The sequence below is a fragment of the Chlorocebus sabaeus genome, chromosome 23 (assembly GCF_047675955.1).
Source record: "Chlorocebus sabaeus isolate Y175 chromosome 23, mChlSab1.0.hap1, whole genome shotgun sequence".
Classification (NCBI taxonomy): Eukaryota; Metazoa; Chordata; class Mammalia; order Primates; family Cercopithecidae; genus Chlorocebus; species Chlorocebus sabaeus.
Genome location: NC_132926.1, coordinates 24,877,343 through 24,904,074, shown reverse-complemented (window position 1 = coordinate 24,904,074; position 26,732 = coordinate 24,877,343). Strand labels below are relative to the sequence as shown.

The window sequence follows — 26,732 nt, the reverse complement described above, 5'->3', positions numbered from 1 at the left end:
TTATGTGTGCATAAGATGGCTATAAGGGGCCCTAGTCAGTTGGTAGAAAATTTATGCCAAAAGAGAAGTTGAAAAATAAAATAGTTAAGAATAATCATTTGACACCTAGTAAAGTGCTGTGGACACAGCAGGTACTCAACAAATGTTCATTGCTATCTACATAGCAGCTGCAGTGGTGCCCGCATGTACCCCAGTGGAAAGTACCTTAAGCTATATTTTCCATGCTGTAATCAGACCTTCATCCTCTTGCTTTTAAATTTTCCCTCATGAAGGCACAAAGTGGGCCCTTGCTGAGGCGGCTGCTGTGCCCTGGTGACTGAATTGAGCACAGGAAAGATGCAGGAAGCACCTCAGGGCTAAATTTAGGATGTCAGCAGAAACATTTATGGGAAGCCAGAGCATATCCTGAACCTCTTCCCACAGCCTGAGTGAATCGTATTTTTCCTAAACTTCCTGTATTTCAAGCCTACAGAGAAGTTGAAAGAATAATACGATGAGCACTTATTATCCTGTAGCCAGATTTGCAATTATTTATGTTTTACCATATTTAGTTCACATTCTCTCTCTCATGTATGTATGTTCTCTCTAGCACTTGTACAGTGTGTTTGTGTGTGTGTGATGAATGTACATACTTTTGTTCTTAACCATTTGAGAGTTTAAGTTGCCAAATCATGACGTCTCACCCCTGAATGCTTCAGCCTGTATCTCCTAAGAACAAGGACATTCTCTTATAAAAACAGAATAGAATGATGATACTCAGGAAATTTAACAATACTGCTTTCTAAATACAGTTCCCATTTGTCCCAGTTATGTCCTTTGTAATTTTAATCCAGTTTCCTATCAGTGCATGCACATACTCGTCAGGTGTCGGTGAGAACCTTTATTTGTTTTTGAGACATAGGGTCTCTCTCTCTCGCTCAGGCTGGAGTGCAGTGGTGCAATCATAGCTCACTGTAGCCGCAAACTCTTGGGCTCAAGCTCTCTTCCCACTTCCAGCCTCCCAAGTAGCTAGGACTACAGATGTACACCACCACACCTGGCTAATATTTTTTATTTTTTGTAGAGATTGGGTCTCACTATGTTGCCCATGCTGGTGTCAAACTGCTGGGCTCAAGCTATCCTCCTGTTGCAGGACTTCTTCTCAGTTCAGCTAAAGATGGGGTTCTTGTCTGTCCCACGACCATGAAAACTGAGGCTTGCAGACTGTATAAAGAGTGGGTAAAGCAGGGTTTTATTGGGTGAAAAGGGGAAAAAAAAAGGGGGGAAACAGGGACTTTCACAAGGCCAGAGTCCCTCAGCTAGAGAACTTCCTGCCAGGCCGTTGGAATCCCAGGTTCCACACAGGAAGAGGAGGGGCCGGGCTCCTCCCTGCTGGAAACATCATAAACTTCCCAAGCCTTTACCTCAATGGACAGGCTGGTTGGAGTTTCTTCAGGAAACCCCTCCCACCTAGCAGTCTTACTCCCACCTTGGTCCCCCAAAGCGCTGGGATTATAGGCATGAGCCACTGCACCCGGCCACTGTGAATTTTAAGTAACTTTTCTCTCTCTCTCTTCATCCAGCTGTTGGGTAGATCAATTGACTTGAACAGACTCATTACCCAGCGCATCTCTGCTGCCATGTATAAATCCTTGGACCAGGCTATCAGCCGCTTTGAGAGTGAGGATCTGACCTCCATTGTGGTAAGAGTCTGGGAGTGTGTGGGATTTCTGCTCTGGGATTTCTCAGACTAGAAGCCTAGATGGGGACTGTAGTTAGTCTAGTGATGGGCCAGTTAAAGAGGGGCAGTGAATCTCTTTCCCATCTGAATGGAGCTGAGAAATAAAAACTTACACAGAATAAGAATAATCTTACGTTCCTGATTGCCTTGGGAATGACAGAGCGGAGGGGGTCTCCTTGAGATTTCTAGAGATGGCCAACCCTCAGACACAGCTGCATGTCCTTAGGATCCTGCAGGCTGAGCAAGTAGGTAAATGGTCCTAAGAAGCTAGAGAAAATTGCACAAGAGGGTTGGCTTCACGGGTGTGCAGTAGTATAAGGCCCAGGAGGGCTTTGCAGCTGGTTTACTGCTCTGCTGTCACCATCTTGAAATTCTGAAACAAGGGGGCCCCACATTTTCATTAAACATTGTACCTTGTAGATTGTGTAACTGGTTCTGATACACAAGCCTGGAATAGGCCTACTCCTTTCCCCCAGAAAACAGCAATTTAAACAACTCTCTGCTAATTCTCTCTCTTCAAGAGTTAGAGTAAACTTGACTGGTTATCCTTTCAGTGAATCAAAGGAAGATTTCAGTGCTTTCAAAAGCAGATGAACAGTAGGACTGGGAAATGGAAAATCACCATTAGAACATAATAAAAATTGTAGGCAAGATCTGTCAATGGTTGCTAAAATAAGTGGGCAGAACTTTGAGAAAAATACTGCATGATTTCTCTTATATGAGGTTCCTACAGTAGGCAAATTCATGGAGACATAATGTAGGATGGTGGTTGCCAGGAAAGAGGAAGATGGTGTTTGATGGATCCAGAGTTTCAGTTGGAGAAGGTGAGTTTCAATTCTAGAAAAGGATGGTGCTGATAGTTGCACAACAATGTGAATGTACTTAATGCCACGGTACACCTAAAAATCATTAAAATGTTCAATTTTAAGTGCATCATACCACAATAAAAAATTTTTTTAAACCAAAAAATCTTTGAGAAGAAACAGGATACTTGCATAGTCTCAAAGTACCTCCCCCAAGATACTTATTAATTACAAAGGGAAGAATGACTCTACAATGAAGAAAATTAGCAGACACCATCTTAACCAAAAGTTAATATCACCAGTAAAACATTATTGTTGTCATCATATATTCTTGCTGAAATGCACAATCTCAATCTAATTTTGAGAAAACATCAGATGAACCCAAATCGAGTGCCATTCTAAAAAAAAAAGTGGATGATATTTTTCAAAAGTGTGCGGGTCTTGAGAGACAGGAAAGAGTGAAAACTGTTACAAATTACGAAAGAATAAGGGAACATGACAACTAAATGCAACATGGAATCCTAGATTGAATCTTACAACAGAAAAAGGACTTTAGTGGGAAAACTGGTGAAACCTGAATAAAGCCTGTCATTCAGCTAATAGTGTTGTACCAACGTTAATTTCCTTCATTTGATAATTGTACTGTGGTTCTGCCAGAGGTTAACAGTGGGGAAGCCGGGTCAAGGATATGCAGGGTATGCTGTTTTTACAACTTTTCTATGAGTCCAAAATTATTTTTAAATAAAGTTGGGTTTTATTTTAAGTGGACACAGTGGTAAAAAATAAAGTGGCAATGAACTAGGACTCTAGCATCATACCTGCAGTCCCAGTCCTCACCCTGCTACTTACTAGCTGCGTGATCTTGTGCAAGTTACTCAGCTTCTCCAAGTCTGTTTCCTTGTCTGTAGAAATGGAGGGAATATCAGAATCCACCTCTTAGGGTTACTGTGGGGATAAAATGAGAGAACTACCTGGAAAGAGCTTTGCAGAGTTTGTTTGTTTGTTTCTTTTGTTTTGTTTTCTTTTGAGACGGGGAGTCTTGCTCTGTTGCCTGGGCTAGAGTGCAGTGGCGTGATCTCAGCTCACTGCAACCTCCGCCTCCCAGATTCAAGCAATTCTCTTGCCTCAGCCTACTGAGTAGCTGGGACTATAGGCATATGCCACCAGTCCAGCCTAATTTTTGTATTTTTAGTAGAGATGGGGTTTCACCATGTTGGCCAGGCTGGTCTCGAACTCCTGACCTTGTGATCTACCTGCCTCAGCCTCCCAAGAGTCCTTTGTATACATAGTTAGCACTTAAGAAATAATAGCTTATGGAAAAAAGATGAGAGAAAAATAAATTTGGGGCTGCAATGCAATGATTTTGGGTGAATTTTCAACAGCATTTCTTAGGGCCTGCCCTAACCACCCTCCTTAGTCCTGGGTCACTTACTTCAAGAGACTGTAGCACAGCACGCACTTTGCTGAGAAATCATCTGCTCATCTCTATTTTGAGAAACAGAGTTATTCTTTATGCCAAATGGTTAGCAGTGATGAGCTCCAAGTGGTGGGATTTTTTTTTCTTTTTTGTTTATCTGTATCTTCTAGTTTTCCAATAATGAGCATATCTTATGAAAAAAAAAGATTTGGGATATATGTGTCTCCATGGCCTCTTCCCACCTGTTTGAAAGCACTAAATGTTCTTTTGGCTGAGAACAAAATCAAAACAAGCAGTGAAAAGCCCTTGTTTATCAGGCGAGGGCAATGGCTCCCCGGAGAACACCCGTTCCTGGGAAGCCCATGAAGAGACCTCAGGGAAGCACTCTCCCGGTGGATCAGGATGGCCCCTGCTCGCCCTGGCTGAGAAGCTTCTACCTCCTCCAAGAAACAAAATGAGGAGTGCGCTCCCCTCTGCCTTTCCCTCCACCTGAAAAACTCCATTCCGAGATAGGGAGACAGCTTGATTCTGAGTTGGGAGAGGTTGCAAAGATTTGGGGAGTTAGTCACCCTCATTTTACACGGCTGAGCAAACAGAGTGTCAGCAAGAGCCGATGCTGAAGTTGAAAACGGGCAGCCCGCAGGCTGTTTTGTTTAGGCGGCATAATACATTCGTAATTTTGAGCCAACATTTAACATTGTGAAGAATTCCAGTAAAAATGCAGAAGCTCTGGCAGTGCCAGACCAGCATTCCCAGATGGTAACGATTGCCCAGAAATGACTAGAAGTTCCTGTGAGATGGGTTACACTTTCTTCAGCTTGCCACAGCCCCACTGGCAGGCTTCGTTTATGTGTGTGACCTACCAGGCCTCACTGTGCTGAGTTTGAGACCTTGGCTCGCTCACTTGCCAGAGGTCATAGAGCTGATTGACAGTTGAATGTAGTTAACAGTCAGGTCTTCTTTCACTGAAGAGCTCTTTCTCCCACTACTCTGAAGTTGCCCATTTGGGTGTTTTACTGCCCCGATTCTGTTTCTCTGTGTTGCCCTTTAGTAAATCAGCCTTACTGTGGAAAGCTGTCATCCTCTTAGGAGACCCCTAAACTGCCCACATGGCTTTTTAAGCCTTTTCCACACTTTGGTGCATTGAGCCCTGCATCCAGCTGGCACATGCCCTCTTCTGGTTTCAAGGCCAGAAGAACAAATCCAAAATGTGTTGCAGAAACATCGTCTGAGTTACATAATGTGCAGGGAGAAGTGGACCTGCGGTTCAGTGGATCTGCCTCTCCTTCGGTCTCCCTTGTGAACACGGATGTGTGTTATAAGACTGCTAAAGTCACAGAACGATAATGCAGAATTTTGTTCCACAGCTTCTCAGTTGTCTTCCCAGTAACAGGCACTGCAGTGTGCCAGGGGACTCAGCGATCTTAGAAATAAATTGAGTAGTGCTTACTCCATGTATTTTTTATTTCTTTAGTACCCATCCTAAGTGAATCAGAATAAAGACATATTCCAGCTAGCCAGGCCCCCAGGAGACAAGCTGATTCTGTATTTCTGCCCTTCATTTACTTCATGGTACACAATGACTGGAAACTTACTCTGCCGATGCTGTTCCAGAATTGAAATTCTGATCTTCTTTTGAAAAATTGCAGGATTTGCCATCACTAATCCCCCACTCCAGCATGGCAGCAGTCAGACAGGGTATCAGAAGTGGTAGCTCCACCTTTACCTGGGCAGGGCCCTCCAATGTGCCATAGACGGACTCACTCCCCAAACTTTCTGTTCACCCCAGTTGATCTCACTTACCTGACCTGTCTGGTCTCTTTAGCTGTGTATGTTGGCAAGCCTTCAACCATTTCTGCCCACTTCAATTTAGAGTCACAAAATCTGAGTTTCAGAGAGGCAGAGCTCCAAAAATTGGAAGCCTAGCCTGGGATCTCCACCTGACCATACTCTGGTCTCCATCTGGAGGTCTTTGTGGCTAATGAGAATGAAATTGAATCCCTGGCATGAGGCTGCCTCCTGTGGACATATTCCAGCCATTACAGCAGACCCCATGGTCATCCCACCTGGTCATGCTCTGATGAATTGGCCTTGCTGATGTTCTTTTAGCCTTTATGTTGTAAAGCTATCTTTGTCTTTGAAAGAACTTTCACAGCTCTTGCATCCTTATTCCGGGGAACTGCATCACAGGAGCCAAGAACACATGATATGGAATAAGGAGACTTGGATTCACATCCTAAGGCCTATTATGGTGACCTTGGGCAAGTTGCTTAACCTTCAGGGCCTCCATTTCCCCTCTCTGAATGAGGGACCATTGTACCGATCTTAAAAGATGGCTTAACCAAAACAACACAGGAGTGGCCTAAGGTGCTTTCTGTCTCTACACAAGGCTGTACTTTGGTTCCTTTTGATAGCAATGGCGGGAAGTTGCAGGACAATGAGGGACCAAAGCATGTTGGAAGAGTTACACTTTTCCTTCATTTCCCAGCAAATGCCCTGTCCTGCTGGGATTCAATGTTACTCTGTCCCACTTTGCCTGAAGATGGGATTCCTTTGTTCAGGGCCCACAGTGCGCATGGATCCCAGTCATCATGCGCTGACTACAGACTGCTTGCCCATGGCTTGTAGCCACGCCTTTGCCGACCCCATGTGATACCTCAAGGGACCTACACTCCAAAGGATGAGGCATTCTGCTCCCACCTTTTTTTATAATTTCTATAGCAGTTAAAGTATATAGTGGTTAAGAATGTGCACTTTGGAGCCCAGTTTCCTGGATTTGAAGCCAAGTTACTTTACTTCTCAAAGCCTCGATTTCCATACATGTAAAATAAGAACAGCAGCAATACTGACCTCATAGAGTTTGATAAGCATTAAATGAGTTGACGCATATAAAACTGGCACATACTGATTTGGTTGAACCAGACAAAATTGCCAGTAACCTAAAAAACCAGTAACGTCATAGGGTTCAACCTGATAGTAAACCCTTAATGAGTGGTAGCACTTAGTATTGCTTTTTTCTCATCGATATAGAAACTGGAAATCTAGTAAGCTTGTCCTCTACCCAAAGGGGATTTGCACATGGTCCGTGGTCTCCTTCCACGGGATAGGCATGCAGTCTCCTTTCCCCAACCTTGCCCTTAACCCTCTGGGCCTCCATTTCTCTCAGCGTAGTCTGACAATCCTTCCAGTTCTCAGAAGAAGGGAACCTTGTCACTTGCTACTGCAGGGGACCTGGTTGCCATGTAGATGGTCAGGAGGTTGTCTGAGCAGCTGCCACTTGCATGAACAGAAGCAGTAAGATAAAGCACACATGTAATCCTTACAAGCAATTCCTCAGCAGTTGTGGGTTCTCTCTCTGGACAGGAGCTGGAGTGGCTGCTGGAGATTAACCGGCTCACACACCGGCTGCTTTGTAAGCACATGACGCTGGACAGCTTTGATGCCATGTTCCGGGAGGCCAATCACAATGTGTCTGCCCCCTATGGCCGTATCACCCTGCATGTCTTCTGGGAACTGAACTTTGACTTTCTCCCCAACTACTGCTACAATGGGTCCACGAACCGGTAAGGGAATCCCTGTGCAGAGGGGGCTGGGTGGGGGTTGGGGGAGTGACCAGCTGCCTCCTCCAAGCTAGACCCGGTACACATGTGAGTGGTTCCTGCAACAGGAGTCTCTCAGACCCCCTCCTGGGCACAGGCTCTGTGCTCTGTCACTTGTCTGAGGTCACAGAGCTGATTGACAGTTGAATGTTGTTAACAATTAGGCTTCATTCATTGAAGAGCTCTTTCTACTACTACTCTGAAGTTGCCCATTTGGTGTTCTACTGCTCCAGTAAAACATGGGGCATGCCATGGTGAGCAAATACCTTCCTGTCTCTTGAGTCTTCAGACTAGAGGAGGATGTAAGTGGTCAAATAATCACACGACAAATGTACCATTACAAATAGTGAATAAGGAGATGAAGGAAAGCCCACAGGGCCATGACAGAGGTAACAGCACCACCTGTTCCAGTCCAAAGAGTCATGCAAACCTCAAGGGAAGCTGCCTCTTTAAGGAAATAGTGCTGGAGTTAAGATGCAAAGGATGAGTAGGAATAAATAAGGGCAAAAAGGCAGGAGAAGAATATTCCAGACAAGTTTCTAAGGGTTTCTCCAAGAGGTTGATGAGGGTAAAACTAGTTGGGTGGGAAATGGTGCCATGAAAGATAACGCGGGAACAGATTGTGCAGTACTCTAGAGGCCAGGGCAGGATCGTGCATTTTTATTAACCCTGAAAGAGTTTGAGGAAAAGAGACGACATGATCAGATTGTATGTTTGTAAGGATATTCACATATCTGAAAGCATGCATGCAAAACTGCATACATTTGCAGAGCACAAATACACATGACAAAGTGGAACTTGCCTCCTGCAAGGTGCACACAGCCCTGGGCCAGGCACTGAGGTAGAGCCAAGACCTAATTTCTTTATCCCCGGAAAGTTTCATAACCTGGTGGAAGAGGTAAGGCATATATATTCACATACAAAATAAGTATGTAAGGATGCAAAAAAATGTATTAATCTGCAGTTCTTCTAGGTATCTCCAAGCCTTGGCTGAGGGCCAGTATTAAATGAGTATGTGTTGAATGAATGGAAGGGTATGGGAGATATCCACAAATGTACCTGAATCCACACACTAAGCGAGATAGATTTCCAGTTCTATAAAGATATAGGAGTTTTAACACTCTTGAGCAGGGAGCAGCAAACTGTGACTCACAGACTACATCTAGTTGCTGACTGTTTTTGTAAAGCCCATGAGCTGAGAATAGTATTCATACTTTTGGGTGGTTGAGGGGAAGAAATCCAAGGAAGAATAATATTTGGTGACAAGTGAAAATGATTTGTAATTGATAAAGTTTTATTGGAACTTGGTCATGCCATTTGTTTATTATTGTCCTTGGGTGCTTCCATGCTGCAACAGCAGAGTTGAGTACTTGCAACAGAGACCATCTGGCTTCCAAAGTTAAAAATATTTGCTGCCTGGCTCTTCTGAGAAAGAGTTTGCTGAACTCTGCTCTTGAGAAACCAAACTGGTGGTAGAGGAGTGGAGCCCCAGAGAAAGCCATGTTCAAGCCCAGCCCACTCTTATTCTTGCCTAGTGTCATTCTGAGCAGCCACAAGCTCCTGGTTGAGCCCAGGAATCTAGACTGAAGTTTTCCCATCTATGGAAAGGAGTTGAATGGGAAGTTGAATGGGAAGATGTCAGAAGAGTTTAGTACATTTATAGTCAACCACCTAACAGTGCACTTGTACCAATGCAAACCGTCACCTGGCCAGGAAGCACTCCTGTTATCTGTGTTCCATGAAGAATAATGTTAGCACCATATTAACTCTTTCCCATCCCTTTGCTTCTACTAGTTTTGTGCGGACTGCCATTCCTTTCACCCAAGAACCACAACGAGACAAACCTGCCAACGTCCAGCCTTATTACCTTTATGGATCCAAGGTAAGTAGTCCTGCCCTACCCTGCCTAGAAGAGGGTTGGTGAGAAAAAGCACATAGAAAAGTGTCCCTTAATTAGAAGAGTAAGAAGGTGGAGAGATAAATGCAGCAATGAGGTCAGGCACAGTGGCTCTTGCCTTTAATCCCAGCACTTTAGGAGTCTGAGACCGGTGGATAATTGAAACCAGGAATTTGAGAACAGCCTGGGCAACATAATGAGACCCTGTCTCCACCAAAAATAAAAAATAAAAAATTAGCCAGACATGGCGGCATGCACCAGCAGCTACTTGGAAGGCTAAGGCAGGAGGATCCTTTGAGCCCAGGAGTTTTATGCTGCAGGGAGCATGATTGTACCACTTCGCTCCAGCCTGGGTGACAGGGCGAGACTCTTATCTTTAAAGAGAAAGGAAAAAGGCAGCAATGAGATCCAGGCAGAAACAGCTGTGAGTATATGAATCTTTATTTGTTCACAAGTAGCAGGAATGGGGGCAAAAGCAGACCTCCACGACTGGGTGCTGAGCAGGGAATGCGTGAGGTAGGCAAGGGAATAGGGATGTGCGGCTTCTCGTCTTGGCTTCTCAGCTTCTGCTGTTTCTCAGTTGATTCACTGCAGTGTCGTCCTGTGATTCTGGGATTTTGTGCTCTATAGATATAAGAGGGCACTGGGAAGGTCTTAGGATGATGCTTGGAGAGTGCAGGCATCTTCTCCAGAACAGACTGCCTAGTCTGGTCAAGACAATTTTCTCAAATCAAGGGAAGCTGACTGACAGCATTTGAGGTGGTTCACAGACATGGCATTTAACTAACACTGACTCATAAAGTAAAAACAGCACTTCCCTTTTCTATTCTCTTTCAAACCTTATGCTATATCAAGGGAAAGACAAATATTGGTGCTAATATGTCTTTATTACCTCTCCAACACTGGATCTCCCTTTTTATCAAAGACAAGCAAGTGGGCATTAAGCTCAGAGTCACTGGCAGGCAATAGAAGCTAAGTCAGATTTAATATTATCTTGTTTTCATGATGTTTATTCTTATGTCTCTTCCCTTCTGTTTGTAGCAGGAGGGTGCTGGCTTTTCACTTATGGAGTAAAATAAGGCTGTCTTTGAAAATAAGTTTACACCTAAAAAAGGAGTCAATTTAAAGAGAGAAAAAGTATTATTAATAATAGTAAAGATAATCCATTATTTTAAAAAACAGAGACAGATGGTGTGTGATTGCCTAAAAGCTGGAAAACACTCCAGAGCAAGGGTTCTCACACTTTTCCAAGTAATCCCCTCAAGGGCAGAGGAAACTAGACATCCACCTTTGCCTAAAAGTGTACCTCCCAGAGCATACTCGTAACTCAAACATTTCCTTCAAGTGCTGTTTTATTTAAGTCATGCAAATTTTTGTTTTCTACTTTATAACATATCCATGTTTGTTTTAATGTTAAAACAAAGATTTCAATTCTTAACTGTGTCCTCCGAGTGGATGCTGCTGCAGAGATGCCCTGTTTGTGCCTTGGCATACCCTGGGGGGCATACCCTGGGGGATACATTTTCCAGCTTGAGAAGCTTTGTCATGGGGCATTCATCCAACCCAGGTGACCCACAATAGCAATGACATTTGATGGGAGAGAAATGGGTAGCCTATAGACATGTTTGTACAAAATACCTACTGTGTGGAAAGCTTTAGGCTACATGATGCGGGCTGTCTCCTCCCCACTCTCATTCCCCACAATGAGGCAGTATGGCGGGTTGGTCACCACCCCCCCTCTGTAAGGCACCCGCATCAGGGGCATCCTGGTTGGCTTCAGGATTCAGTTCAGCTTCATCTCTGGAGTTCTTGCGTGGCACTTCCACCAGGGGGAGCCCCTGCAGGTCTTCCTCCCTCTGACCAAGATCCGGGGCCTCCTCTGGCCATCTCACCAACCCATTGGCCTCCTCCATGTGGCCAGCCCTGTAAGACCATCGCGGCTCATGGCAACGGACACACCAGAACTGGAGGCAGATGAAGGCCAAGACAGCTGTGAAGCAGGCCAGCAGAATAGCCATCAGCACCCAAAGGGAGATTTGGGGGTCTACCAGGGAGCTTCCAGGAGCCAGCGGACTCTTATCCAGGGTGTGGAACATGGTGCAGTAGTGCCTGTAAGGGAAGGCAGCCTTCTTACAGCTGATGCACAGGAAGTAGAGAGTGGAAGGGGCGAGATGTTCCAGCACCACGGAGCTGATCGTTCGAGGCACCTTCTCCTCGTGGTGGAAGCTGTAGCGAAGATAGCCAGAGAAGATGCTGTTCCAGTTGGGCCTATACATAATATGGTAATAGTCCTCCAGGCAGGGCTCCGAGGACGACCAGGAGATGATGGCTCCTGTATAAGAAATGTTCCCCACCTCGATGTTCATCCCGATTCTAGAACCAGAATCAAAGTGAAGAGTGACATCCCCCGATTTAAGTATGTATTTATCATAATCATAGCCATCATTTATTGCACATTTGAGACAGTCTCTCATATTGCCCTCATCTTACAGACAAAGAAATGGAGGCCTAGATGTTCTGTTATTTAGGCATAGCGAAAAAGTGGCTGGACAAAAGTTAAAACCAAGGCCGTCCCGTGCCAAAGTTCAGGCCTAAAAAGAGATAAACCCATTTAATCCCAGCCACATCCCACTCTAGCCAAGATCCTTCAGATAATAACATTGTTCTCATCCCCTTAAGAAAAAAGACGAAAAAGTAGGAGAAATCAGTAGAACCTCAGAGACTCCACCTTTATTCTCAGGTCTGTGACCTCCCCTCAGGCAATTGATTGACCTCAATTTTCCTTCCTGACCTTCTGTTTCTTCTATAAGTACTGTGAACTCAGTGATCTAGAACATTCTGCCCACTGCTTTTTTTAGCCTTCTGGTTCTGTTGCCCATGGTGAGTGGAAATTCACTTCATCACTCTTTAGCAGCGGATTTCACCCCAAAGCTTCTCCCGTTTTGTTTGTTTTTTCAAAACCAGCGTTACCAGGAAATTTATTTTATAAGTGAAGATAATCATCCCCTAATATCAGCATAACTACCACTATTTAACTCTGCTGGTATTATGAATGTTAATCATGGTAATAACCACTCACAGTAAGTGGTTGCTATGTCACTGGTCATGCTAGATGATTCACAGATAGTAATTAATTTCCTTTATTCTTCATCACATCCTCTGAGCTAGATTCCCATTTTACGGATGAGCAACCTGATGCCACACCGCGAATATATAGAAAAAGGACTCAATGCTGCCTAACCACTACATTTCCTAATGCAAGGCTGCCGGGTTTAGTTACAGACATTATTGCAAAATGAGGTGCCAGGACTGAGACCCAGTTGCTGTTTTTCCAGACAAATCAAATGAGCCCTCTTCAGATTGCCAGGCCCCGCTTTGATAAGAGAGAGCCATCTTCAAGTATTTTAGTTTCTCTCTTGCCGTCCCCTCTACTGATTTCCCCGATCAGAAATACAGATACAGTCATAGTCAGCCTACGTATATTCACGTAAAGGTCTCACCCTGCTTTGTCCTCCATCCCTCCTCCCTCACATGAAATCCAGTAGGTTTCATTTTGGGTTGCAGTGACATAGTAAACAGCTGTCAACTGGATTTTCGCCTGCATTGGATATTAAGCCAAACCAATGGCTATTCTGACCTGCCTTTCTCTCTCCTCCGCTTGCCCCCATCCTCTTGTGTTTCTGCCCATTTTCCTCCAGGAGTGGAGCTGCAGAAAGGTGCACAGCATTGAGTAATTTCTCAATCCTTGTTTTTCTTCTGTAAGGGTAACAGTGAGCTAAGATGCTCAGGAAGGTGAATAGTGTCTTTCTATGTGGCTGAAAATTTCTTCCCAATAAATGGAGAATGAAAGGGACGAGACAGATGTGCTCAGACCCTTCCAGGGAAGGTCATCATGAAGGAGACTGAACGTTTATGTTCCCTTGCTTGTCCTCTACGCACTCATCTTCCCCACCCCACACACCCCTATAAATACACTTTCGACCACAATGAAAAGAGCCTAATTCATTACTTATGATACATAGGCAGCCACCTGTGTAAAACCCTTCCGTCAGGAGTAATCAGGAATCCTGTTTCTTGTCACGCACAAATGTTCTCTTGGCTTCCTATCTGCCACTAGCTGTCTGTACAAATGGAATTACCTCAGCAGACATTTTTAAGAGATTTCTGTCAGGACGCAAATAGCATCCTCAGCTTTTAGGACCAGGTCTATCTCCCTTATTGATTTTTCTTCCTCTGTTTCCATTTCTAAATTCTCCCCTATTTTTAACTATACATTGACCATTGCCCAGCCCTTCTCCAAGCAGAGTGTGAAAAGAAGTCATTTCCATTTCCAAGAAGAGCCATCTATATTTCTTACCTGATGCTCACAGCGTGTCTGGTTAGAGCTCTGCCCTCCGAGGTGGAGTAGATTAAAGCCGAGAGAATGGTGCCTTCTCCCTCCTCCACTCTGGGCTTTCCGTGTTGTTTCTCTCAACACTGAGTAATCCCACTGCTGCCCCTAACGCTCATGTTATTCATTTCTTCAGATCAGCATCATTCACCATGGCAACCAGCAGGCATCTGTACGCACGATGCTTTCAGGGACCAGCCTGGAAAGGCTTTTGCCCAGTGAGAGGAGCTCTCATTCCTTTGGCTGAAAAAGGGCAGATGATCCCCTGCAAACTGATCCCCAGTGCGGTACTAATTCTTCTAACACTCCTACATTTTCTCCCCAATTGACTGGTTATTATTTTCTCGTCCCATCTAGATCCTCTTTGGCTAATGGTTTTAAATGCAGAGATGCTCTTCTCAGTTATTCCACAACCAAAACAGTAATATTCATCTTCATCCCCTCCCACCCCTACACTTCCCCATCCCAACTGCCTACCCCACCTCTTTATCTTCGTTTTTCTCTATTCTTGACTCTTATAGCAAGCATTACATAGTTATATGATACTGGTCAAAACCCTTTTATTTGTATTGTCTGAACCTCAGTTCCGCCATCATCTATAAAGCTGTGGGCTTGAGCTACATCCGGATGGCAGATCAGAAGGCCGAAGACATGAGCCCTATCCCTGCGCAGCCCTGAACCCGTGTCAAGCTTGCTAAACCATCATGGCACTCTCACTGGGTTGAATAATTCCACCCCCCACCACAAAAAAAAAAAAAATGCATATCCACCCAGAACCTCAGAATGTGACCTGATTTAGAAATAGAGCCTTTGTAGATGTAACTAGATAAGGATCTCAAGATGAACTCATCCTGGATTTAAGGACGAGCCCTAAATTCAATGACTAATGTCTTTGTAAGAGAACAGAGAGGGAGATGTACACACAGAGAGGCACAAAGGGAAGAAGCCAAGGGAAGACAGGCAGAGAGTGGAGGGATGCTGCCATCAGCCAAGGAACACTGGGAGCCATCAGCAGCTGGGAAGGTAACGGAAGATTCTCCCCTAGAGCCTTTGGAGAGGGCATGGCTCTCCCAGAACCTTGATTTTAGGCTTCTGGTCTCCAGAACTGTAAGAGAATAAATTTCTGTCATGTTAAGCTGCCACATTTATGGTAATTTGTGATAGCAACCCTAGGAATCCAGTGCAGCACTCCTTCCAGCTGGGTGCGGAAACAGCCCCAGAGCCCTTCTGAACACAAGCGTCCCAAGAAACTGCTTCCCAATCAGTCAGTTGGAGTTGACGCCAGAAATGGAAACTGCTACTCCTGGATTGGATCATCCCCAGTGTTCCTTTCCTTTCAAGAATCCAGACTGCTTGCCTCCCCTTTTCTCACAAAGGGCTGTCTGGCTCTGAGGTTCCATCCCTTCCTGTTCCTTTCAACCTTGTAAGAACGTGTTGCCGCCATTCTATTGAGGAGATCACAGGGCATGTCTGGAACAGAGGGTGGAAAGTAGCTCACATACATTTAGATCTCAATAAATTTGTACAAATTATATGTTTTTAAAAGTCAGCTTTTCTCTTCTTGATCGTTGACCAAAGTATCCAACTGAACACATGAAGGTCTCTTTCTGATTCCTATTAGTGATAAAAGGTTAGGAAGAAAGCCAGGCACAGTGGCAGTGGTGTGCACCTGTAGTCCCAGCCACTTGGGAGGCTGAGGTGGGAGGATCACTTGAGCTTAGGAGTTCCAGACCAGCCTGGGCAACATAGAAAGACTTTCTCCGTTGAAAAAAAAAAAAAAAAAAAAAAAAACCGCCTTGGTGAGTTGTGACCCTACACTTGGCCAAAGGTCTCTGGGAGGCGTGGAGTCTCGGGACAGCCAGTGATCCTTGATTAGGCAGTTGCTCTGCAGCTTGCCCATGGCATTCAGTCTTCCCAGGGGCCTGTCTTAAGTCTGCAGCAATGCATGCAGCATGCCTCTTCCCACGCGAGCACAGTCAGGTCAAGTGCTAATAGTGAGTCCCCACAGAGCATGAAAGCATCCTTCTCACAGAAAGGCCACACAACTGTTCGCAGGTGCCCTTTGAAAAGGTTATTTTGAGGGGAGTAAAAATACCAGAGTTAAGGGGTCTGAGGAGGAACAAGGTAGAGACTCAAGCCTTTTGCCACAGAAAATGGGAATTTATTTTTAATGTTCTTGGATGACATTTTTAACCATGAAAAATTTTCCTCTGTGGAATTAAGAGACTCAGAGAATGTGAGGCCTCGAAGCCCTCTTGTTTCACAGTCCTGGGAGAAGACATGGCATTCCTCAGGCCGCTTGGCTGATGAGTGGCAGAGCTGCCAGTGAAATGGGATGGGCCCCCAGACTCGGAGGCTAGGGTTCATCCCGCTCCTCTGAGCTGTCACCACTCGCCAGCAGCACCCAGAGGAGCCAGTGCAGCCCTTTGTGAAGGAGATGAAGTATGTGGGACACCTGCCCCAGGACATTATACCCCAGCCATGCTCACACTTTCTCCATCATCAGGGACAATTCCTCCAGAGTCTGTGCAAGTTGTAGCCTCTTTGCTGTCAGGCCAGGTGGGCCCCAGCTAGTTGACACCAGTAGTAAACTACTGCTAGAGGAAATCAGCTAGGAGCAAGGTTCTTCCACCTTTCCTGAAGGTGGCAGTGAAGGGATAACATGGGGCAAGCCCCAGTCCCAAAGCTGGATTGGCACATGGGGAAAGTGAGTGGCTTACAGAGCACGCCCTGGAATTCCCAGGCTGGAGTGCAGTGGCACAGTCATGGCTCACTGCAGCCTTGACCTCCCAAGGCTCAGGTGATCCTCCTGTCTCAGCCCCCCCAGGTAGATAGGACTACAGGCATGCACTACCACACCTGGCTAATTATTATTTTTGAGTTGGAGTCTCGCTCTGTTGCCCAGGCTGGAATGCAGTGTCAAAATCACGACTCACTGCAACCTCTGCCTCCTGGGTTCCAGTGATTCTTCTGCCTCAGCCTCCCAAGTAGTTGGGACTACAGGTGTGCACCACTGCGCCCAGCTAATTTTTGTATTTTAGTAGAGATGGTGTTTCGCCATGTTGGCCAGTCTGGTCTTGAACTCCTGACCTCAGGTGATCCACCTGTCTCAACCTCCCAAAGTGCTGGGATTACAGATGTGAGCCACTGCGCCCTGCCTCACCTGGCTAATTTTTGTGTTTTTAGTAGATACGAGATCAGACAGTTGCTCTGAAGCTTTCCCATGGCATTCAGTCTTCCCAGGGGCCTGTCTTAAATCTGCAGCAATGCATACAGGATGTCTCTTCCCAACTGCTAGTGGTGAGTCCCCACAGAGCATAAAAGCACCCTCCCACTGCAGCGAACCGAGATCGCGCCACTGCACTCCAGCCTGGGCAACCGTGGAAGACTTCATCTCAAAAAAAAACGAAATAAAAAAAAAAAAAGCATCCTCCCCACACCGTGTTGCCCAGACTGGTCTCGAACTCCTGGGCTCAAGCAATCCACCCACTTTGGCCTCCCAAAGTATAATGCCTATACTCCCAAAGTATAGGCATTAGCCACCACGCCTGGCCAAATTCCCGCACTTTATGTATTTATTTATTTACTTATTTCAGTTTTTTTTTTTTTTTTAATTTCAATAGATTTGGGGGGAACAGGTGGTTTTTGGTTACATAGATTAATTATTTAGTGGTGATTTCTGAGGTTTTGGTGCACCCATATGAGCAGTATACACTATTCCCCATATGTAGTCTTTTATCCCTCTCCCTCCTCCCACCCTTCCGAGTCTCCAGAGTTCATTGTATCATTCTTAATGCCTTTCTGTCCTCATAGCTTAGCTCCCACTCGTAAGTGAGAACATAATGATGTTTGGTTTTCCATTCCCGAGTTACTTGACTTAGAATAATGGTCTCCAAGTCCGTCCAGGTTGTTGCAAATGCCATTATTTCATTCCTTTTTATGGCTGAGTAGTATTCCATGATGTATACATGCCACATTTTCTTTATGTACTCATTGATTAGTGTGCATTGGGCTGGTTCCAAATTTCTGCAATTGCAAATTGTGCTGCTATAAACATGTGTGTGCAAGTATCCTTTTCATATGACTTCCTTTCCTCTGGGTAGATACCCAGTAGTGGGATTGCTGGATCCAATGGTAGTTCTTACTTTTAGTTCTTAAAGGAATTTCCACACTGTTTTCCATTATATTTGTACTAGTTTACATTCTCCCCAGCAGCGTAAAAGTGTTCCCTTATCACCACATCCACACCAACATGTATTATTTTTTGATTTTTTATTATGATCATTCTTGCAGGAGTAAGGTGCTAATACATTGTGGTTTTGATTTGCATTTCCCTGATCATTAGTGATGTTGAGCTTTTATATATATATATATATATATATATATATATATATATATATATGTTTATTGGCCATTTGTATATCTTCTTTTGAGAATTGTCTATTCATGTCCTTAGCTTACTTTTTGATGGGAGTGTTTTGTTTTGTTTTGTTTTGTTTTGTTTTGTTCTTACTGATTTGTTTGAATTCTTGTAGATTCTGGATATTAGTCCTTTGTCAGATGTATACTTTGCAAAGATTTTCTCCCACTGTGTGGGTTGTCTGTTTACTCTGCTATTTCTTTTGCTGTGCAGAAGCTTTTTAGTCTAAGTCCCGTCTATTTGTCTTTGTTTTTGTTGCATTTGCTTTTGGGCTCTTGGTCATGAAGTCTTTACATAAGCCAGTGTCTAGAAGGGTTTTTCAGATGTTATCTTCTAAAATTTTTATGGTTCTATCCGTCTTGAGTTGAATTTTGTATAAGGTCAGAGATGAGGATCCAGTTTCATTTTTCTACATGTGGCTTGTCAATTATCCCAGCACCATTTGTTGAAAAGGGTGTCCTTTCCCCACTTTGGTTTTTTATGCTTTATCAAAGATCAGTTGGCTGTAAGTATTTGGCTTTATTTCTGGGTTCTCTATTCTGTTCCATTGGTCTATATACCTGTTTTTTATGCCAGTACCATGCTGTTTGGTGACTATAGCTGGATAGTATAGTTTGAAGTCAGGTAATGTGATGCTTCCAGATTTGCTGTTTTTGCTTAGCCTTGCTTTGACTGTGTGGGCTCTTTTTCAGTTTCATATTCCTTTTTGGATTGTTTTTTCTAGTTCTGTGAAGAATGATGATGGTACTTTGATGGTGTGAATTGCAATGAATTTGTGGATTGCTTTTGGCCATATTGTCATTTTCACAATATTGATTCTACCCATCCATGAGCATGGGATGTGTTTCCATTTGTTTGTGTCATCTGTGATTTCTTTCAAGAGTATTTCGTAGTTTTCCCTGTAGAGGTCTTTCACCTCCTTGGTTAGGTATATTCCTAACTATTTTAATTTTTTTTCAGCTATTGTGAAAGGGGTTGAGTTCTTGATCGATTCTCAACTTGGTCGGTGTTGGTGTATAGCATGAGCCTTTAGGGTCTTCTGGGTATACAATCATGTCATCAGCAAACAGTGACAGTTTGATTTCCACTTTACTCATTTGGATGCCCTTTCTTTCTCTTATCTTATTGCTCTGGCTAGGACTTCCAGTACTATGTGGAATAGAAGTGGTGAAAGTGGGCACCCTTGTCTTGTTCCAATTCTCAGGGGAAACTTCCTCATTTTAAAAATGGGACTATTATAATGTCTGCCTTGTAGTGTTATTTATAACAGATGAACCCACATCTATAAAGTCCTGGGCTTAGGAATAGTATTGTCATTATTAAGAAGAAAAGGTCAGTGGATCAGAGCCATTTCCTGAGTTGGTCGTAGCTTCATCCAGAGGCTATAATGAGCAAAGTTTACACCCTGCATTGCATAGCACTTCTTTGCTTTTTCCTCTCTTAAATCACTTTTATTGGTTTTATTTTTTAATGTATATGCTCATTGTACATAAATAATATAGAAAAATTCAAAGATGACAGTAAAACTCATGCAACTCAGAAACTTGGGAATTTTCTGTGCGTTTTACATGTGTGTTCTCGTTTTACAAACCACATGACAACTCCTTGAGATTGGCCTTCTTATCCCCATTGTACAACGGGAGAGACTGAAGCTCACGGGGGACGGCTTGGCCGCTCTCACGAAGCTAGATCCTGGCAAACAATGTTGTAAGCCTGGGTCTGTTGGCCACTAGAGCTGGAGATCCTGGCTGGCCTCTTTGATGCTCTGCTGCTCTGGTTGTACCATCCTGTTACCTGTGATTCTTCAGTCCGTAGTAGCCCTTTGCTTTGTGGTTAGCTTCCCTTGAGAAATAGGGTCAGGACTTCAAAGTATGATGCACTCCAGAATGGTGGAGCAGGTGAAGAACTAAAAGCTCTTACAGAGAACATCTAACCACCTAATGTGGTAGCATCAGGGAAGATATCAACTCATTTGGAGAAATATGACCAGCAAGTGTTTCCTCTTCTGAGCAGGCCCTACTCTGAAGCCCAGGTTCTTCTGCCCAAGAGCTCTGTCACTTAGGGATGATGCTAAATAAAACAAAACTTTAACAACTGGTTAAGTAATCAGAATTAATATATGAATCAAAACTTTAAGAGTAGATTCTCTAAATAAAATAAATTATATAGAGTCTATCCTAAAACTGCCTCCCAAGTGACACAGATTGTGACATAAAGCATTCGTTCAATTATTCCAATAACTCCCTGGTAATTTTTTGGCCCTTAGAAATTGTTGGTGTGATCTGTTTGGCCTGGTTGTCACAAGCCCCTGTCTGAGGCAAGTTTGCCATACTCTCATAGTGCCTTCCTCGTTAAATCATATCCTTAGGACCTAGAACCCAGTGCTTTGCTGCAGCAAGCTGGGCACAGCTCAGCTGGGTACATACCTGGATGCCAACACTGCCCACCTGGGCTGACCAGGGGAATCTTGGTCCCTGTGACACCACCACCAATAGCACCACCCCCTTCCCTGTCACCACCCCACCCTTCTGTCTGCATGGTACCACTTCCACAAGGTAGGTTACCCACCAGTCCAGAGGCTTTTGTGATTTTGGCAACCAGTACATATGGAATTTCCTATGCAGAATTTCATCTTGTACCTCAACCCAGACAAGTCACTTCATTTCACTTGGGATTCAGATTCCACTTCTGCTAAATGGGAATACTTGCACTGCCTTACCTGGTTTAGAAGGCTGAGAATGGTTCCCAAAGACATCAGGTCCTAATCCTGGAACCCGTCAATGTAACTTTCTTTGGAAAGAGGTCTTTGGAGATGTGATTAACTGGAGGACCTTGAGATGGGAAGAGGATCCTGGATTATGCTGGATCCTAAATGTATCACAAGTGTCATAAGGGAGACGCAGAGGGAGCTTACAAATGTAAGGGGAGAAGGCCATGTGAAGACCCAGCAGAGAAATGGGAAGTTTGGAATGGTGCAGCCGCAAGCCAGGGAATGCCGCCAGCCTCCAGTAGCTGGAAGAGGTGGGAAACAGATCGTCCCCTGCAGCTTCTGGAGGGAGTGTGGTCCTGCTGACAACTTGATTTTGGCCTAGGGATACTAGTTTGGATTTCTGGCTTGCAGAAGCCTGAGATAATACATGTCTATTGTTCAAAGCCACCAAGTTTGTGGTAATTGTTAGAGCAGCCACAGAAAACAATGTGGGCGGCTGCGATGGAATTCGTATGTGAAAAATTCACGGAGAAGCATGATGTAATTGTGTGTCATCACATGAGTACTGATTATAAGAAAAGTGATGACACATTAGTAGTTTTACCCAAGCGTCCACAATGGATTTGATCCTGGAACTGAGAATTGATCAGTCCTTGGCGCCATCTTGCTCTGTGACCTTCCCGAGAAGGACGATGCTGCTATTTTATTTCTGCCCTCGCCTTCATTTACCTGCAGTGATTTTAGAGAATTGAGCTGCAGCTCTTCCACCTAAATTAGAGAGCTGTGTTTGTGTTTGTAGGCTGATGATATCCATTAGGGAAATTGTAACAAAAATAGGAAATTAGGAACAGTTTTAATTCCTCTTGGGACCTCTGAAAACAGCAATTGTGATTCCAGAGAGCAGAGATGCAAATTGCTTACAAATTCAGTTTGCCAAGTAAATAGGTCTTACTGTTTGAAGTGGCTGGCCGTGTTTACCATCTGATGAGATAGAGGCCTGTCTCAACAGATAGATGAAAAGCCTATATGCAACATTTAAAAATGGTTAAAATGGTGACCTTTGTGTTTGTATATTTTACCACAACATTTTAAAGTTCATCTACAGATAATATTACAGTGCCCAGGATCTGCCAGATTACACTCACCGTATTTTTTTCTCTCTTTAAAAATGCTTTTTTGCTTTTTTTCAAGAAAATGCAGGTCTGCGTCACACAGTAATAACATGGCTCTAGTTCCTGAATCAGGGTTATTTCTTGAGATCTCATAAAGCTATCTATTTTGTGTAATGTGGATTTAAACAAGCTATTTTTTTTTTTTTTTTTTTTTTGAGGCGGAGTCTCGCTCTGTTGCCCAGGCTGGAGTGCAGTGGCCGGATCTCAGCTCACTGCAAGCTCCGCCTCCCGGGTTCACGCCATTCTCCTGCCTCAGCCTCCCGAGTAGCTGGGACTACAGGCGCCCGTCACCTCGCCCGGCTAGTTTTTTGTATTTTTTAGTAGAGACGGGGTTTCACCGGGTTAGCCAGGATAGTCTTGATCTCCTGACCTTGTGATCCACCCGTCTCGGCCTCCCAAAGTGCTGGGATTACAGGCTTGAGCCACCGTGCCCAGCCTTAAACAAGCTTGATTTTAAGTGATCCATCCTAACCAGGTAGGATACATAATTAGTTTCCCATGAGGCCCATTGGTTGGAACCTATCAGTTAGCAGGATTGGTTCAATGGCAAGTTTCCAATGGCTCACGTCATGTTGCATTCTTGTTTTTCTTTGCCAACCCTCAGAAAATGCCCAGGCTCCCCTATTCCCACATTTTCTCAATAGGGCCCAGCCTCCTATTGAGCCGGCAGGTCAGATGGGTGCCCTCCGGGGGTGTGTATGTGTGTACTTTTCAGCATGCATGTGCATTTCTTCTTGCATGTGTGTGGTGTATTTGGGGGAATGAGGGGTCGGAGGAGTTTTTGTTTTAATCTTAGGAGATTTGAATTCTCCTCATTTCATGCTGGTCCTTCTCACATGAAATGCATCTTGGGCCATCAACTAAAGCTTAAACTCCCAGTCTAGACCAGAATCCAAGTCTGACATAGGAATGTCAACCAGAGGCCTCCAAAGTACACCGAGTGGGTGTGTAGGGGGCATTTTAAAAATCCTTATGTGGTAAAACAATTCCAATACTATTCTCCGCCTCTGCCTAGATCTGGGAATTCCTGCTGAACAGTTTCCATATATGTAAATGTGTGTTTATTTGTGCTTGCCAGGAAGAGTCCAGGGAAGCTTGGTACTAGAAGCTCCTTGGGCGGGGGTGAGGGTTTAGGAGACCACTCAGAAGGACGAACGTCCGGGAAGAATGCATTTCAGCTTGATCCTCTAGAGGAAGCACATCTATCCCCACCTCCAGCCCTTTACAGGAACCTTATAACAACCTTGGTATAAGATACCTGCAATGAGGAGGGACTCCACCCCGTACAATCTGCTGGTGAACATCTCCCCTTTCTATGATGTTCTTAATGTTGAGTCAAATCTGTGTTTTTTGGTGCATTCTATCAACTAGTCCTGGCTCTTACCTCTATCCTGTCACTCTGTGGGGTACACACTGTGTTGTATAAAATTACACCCCACCTATGCACTGCCCTCTTTACAATCAGAGAAGCATAGCTGTCGTCAGAGCTGCTGGGGTGAAATTTGACCAGAAAGCTGCGTTTTCATCTTTATTTGCCAAGTCATCAAACAAAATAATATTAATGGCTATTATTTCAGTAAGCATTTCCAGTGTGCCAGGCCCCATGCTGACTGCTTTACATATGTGATCACATTTAAACCTCCAACAACCCTACTGGATTTGGTATTATCATCTCTACTTAGGGGAAATCGAGGCTTAGAGGGTTTAGGTAATTTGCCCAAGAGCATCTAACTAGTACATTTGAATTTGAACTCAGGTGTGCCCACCCCAGAGCCCATCCTCTACACTCAGACAAAGCTAGAAAAGAAGTCAGAGAATCAGACAGAAAATATAAGTAGATGATTGCTTTTTGTCCCCTCCAGAGATATCCATTTGAAAGCTCCCTGCTACTCAGAAATTTCTTTCATTAAATATTTGAAAAGGGGACAAAAGAGAATGTTCTGAGAGCTTTCCTGGGTTTACAGGAGAAGCCCAGAGTCCCTGGTGTGGGTGGAGAATGAGAAGGCTGTTAGGGCCGTCCATGAACACCGTGTTCCCATGGCTGTGAGCACAGCCAGGTCTTTGTTACCTGGTACCTGTGCTGGCTTAAGCCACAGCCCTTTTCAGGAGAAAATTTAAAGCATGTTTCTGCTTTTTAACCTTTGAAAATCATGTTGGGAAGGTGAATTAAGCTATGACATAGCTCAGTGGGATTTTTAAATTTACTTCTTTATTGAGATATAATCATATTCAGTAAGATGCACTGTCTTTGTCAGTTCAGCCTGCTATGACAAGAAAACCATAAGCTGAGTGATTTGAATAACAAAATTTATTTCTCTCAGTTCTAGAGGTTGAGACGTCCAAGATCAAGGTGCTAACAGATCCAGTGTCTGGTGAGGGCCTACTTCCTGCTGTGCAGATGGCCCCTCTCCTCACTGTACCCTCCCAGGGCAGAGAGGAGAGAAACAGTGAGCACTCTTATCTTTTCTGATGAGGGCACTAATCCCACTCATGAGGGCTCCACTCTTATGGCCTGATCACCTATCAAAGGCCCACCTCCTATTACTATCATATTGGCAGTTAGGATTTCAACACAAGAATCCTAATTTGTTTGTGATTAAGATTCCAAATCCTAATTTGGAAGGGATGCAAACATTCGGTGCACATGGGCACAGATCATAATTGTATGTACAGTTCTATGAGTTTTGACAAACACCTCTATGTAGTCAACAGCCCAATCAGGATGTAGAGCTTTTCCATCACCCTAGGAAGTCCCCTCGTGCCCCTTTCCAGTTAGTCTCCTCCTCCCAGCAGAGGTAAGCCATGGCTTGTTTGGTGATTGCTGTGTATTCCTTATCTCCAGAGAGGGAAACAGGAGAATACAGAGTGGGGCTTTGCTAACAAGGCAAAAACTAAGCTACACTCGCTTAGAAGAGTACACGCCTCCTAGCATTTTGCATCCTATGTGCCTCACTCACCTCAACCTAGCCCCAGCCCTGTTTGACAGGGTGGCCTGTGACAGAGGCACTAAAATAGATTTGCTTCATGCCTAGAAAGTGACATGGCCTGGCCCCACAGTTAGCTAAATCAACTCAGCAAGTTATACACTCCAAGGATTTGCTGAACATCGACTTCAGTGAACATCATACTCTTAAGTCAGTTCCATTTTCTCCCTATGTAAGCAATTCCTGGCCCATACATTTCGAAGCTAAATACAAAAAGTCCCTCCCCTAGGTTCAGGCAGTTTGCTGTGACAGCTCCTCAGTGTCATGTACAAAACTTTGCTCTTTCTCACATTCCAGGCCTCCCAATATCTAGACATGAGCTCACCAAGTGAACTATTACTCAACCTGGTGAATGAGTGGGTGTTCTAATTCTTCACAAGTCCTTGCTATTAGTGGGAACTCTAATTGTGTTCTTCACGTGTCCTTGTTATTAGTGCATATTTGTGATGCTTGTTTTGTAAAGTTTAGAATAATTCATATATACATACTTAACTCAAAACTTAGACTGAACTCAATTAAATATTTTCTTGATGGCTCCAAAGGGAGTTGAAGATCTTGCAGTACTTCAAAAGCATCATGAGAATTTCCATTTAACTGATGTAGAATTTCTAACTAGCTAGCTAGTAGAGAATTTCAGTGAATAGAATACCGTATGTGGTCATCCCATAAATTGCATGTTTCATGTACAAGATTTTTGCAATTCCAGTTGGGAGAACTATACTCAGAACTAAGTTTTGGACTGGGTGCAGTGGCTCACGCCTATAATCCTAGCACTTTGGGAGGCTGAGGTGGGCGGATCACTTGAGTCAGGAGTTTGAAACCAGCCTGGCCAACATGGTGAAACCCTGCCTCTACTAAAAACACACACACAAAAATTAGCTGTGCATGGTGGAGGGCACCTGTAATCCCAGCTACTTGGGAGGCTGAAGCAGGAGAATCGCTTGAACCCCAGAGGCAGAGATTGTAGTGAACCGAGATCACATCCCTGCACTCTAGCCTGGGTGACAGAGCAAGACTCTGTCTCAAAAAACAAAGAAACAAAGAAAAAAACCTAAGTTTTGAATTAAAACCTTATGTAAAAAACTGAGTATCATTTATATAAGAATTCAACTTCCAAAATACACCATGGTAGGTGGAGCATGGGCTTTGGAATCAGCCATACCCACTTAAAGTGAGTGCAGGCTGCTTCCCACCTGAGCCTCAGTTCCCTCATCTGTGAAATGGGACTAATAATGATGTAGATCACATAGGTTTGTTGGGTGGATTAAACAAGAATGTACCTGGAGGGCTTCACAAAGCCTGGCATTAGGTGCTTCGTAAGCAGCATTTCCAGAACAGAGCGTTACAGTCAATGAAAACTTTACATTCTCACCAAACAAGTGAGACCAATTTAGGGCCCTATAGTTTGGTTGTATATTCTCAGACAAGGATCTTAAAGAGATCCTTCAGGTTCAGTTATGGTGTCTCATGGGGTCCAGAGGACCATGGTGGTGGCCAGCGCTCTGGGTCCCCAGCCAGCACCAAGCCAGAGCAGCTCCATTTTGCCTGCTTCACATATGAGCTTCCGTGGCATCTTTCCTTCGGATTGCTGCTCTTAAAGTTAGGAAACCACTGACTTAA

General features: G+C 44.2%; 2 protein-coding genes across 5 annotated transcripts in view; one reads left to right on the top strand and one right to left on the bottom strand.

Moving 5' to 3' along the window:
* CYFIP2 (cytoplasmic FMR1 interacting protein 2) overlaps positions 1–26,732 on the top strand; it is a 133,752-nt gene that overhangs the window by 66,344 nt on the left and 40,676 nt on the right. For all 3 annotated transcript variants that reach the window (XM_008015141.3, XM_008015139.3, XM_038005523.2), the window contains 3 exons: positions 1,563–1,682; positions 7,304–7,503; positions 9,334–9,421. In XM_008015141.3, coding sequence (XP_008013332.1) covers positions 1,563–1,682; positions 7,304–7,503; positions 9,334–9,421 — 408 coding nt within the window. The remainder of the gene's footprint in view (positions 1–1,562; positions 1,683–7,303; positions 7,504–9,333; positions 9,422–26,732) is intronic.
* On the bottom strand, positions 9,862–14,418 carry FNDC9 (fibronectin type III domain containing 9). 2 transcript variants are annotated; one of them, XM_038005545.2, is made up of 3 exons: positions 13,794–14,418; positions 11,079–11,809; positions 9,862–10,541 (listed from the first exon to the last, which is right to left on the bottom strand). In XM_038005545.2, the coding sequence occupies exon 2, from the start codon at positions 11,800–11,802 to the stop codon at positions 11,128–11,130; it is 675 nt and encodes a 224-aa protein (XP_037861473.2). In that variant the 5' UTR covers positions 11,803–11,809; positions 13,794–14,418; the 3' UTR covers positions 9,862–10,541; positions 11,079–11,127. The 2 variants fall into 2 exon arrangements, with proteins under 2 accessions (XP_037861473.2, XP_008013329.3); XM_008015138.3 differs by having other exon boundaries at positions 9,862–11,809; positions 13,794–14,417.

Excerpts from the sequence above, each read along its gene's own strand:
- FNDC9 (XM_038005545.2), bottom strand. The coding sequence starts at position 11,802 with ATGAACATCGAGGTGGGGAACATTTCTTATACAGGAGCCATCATCTCC.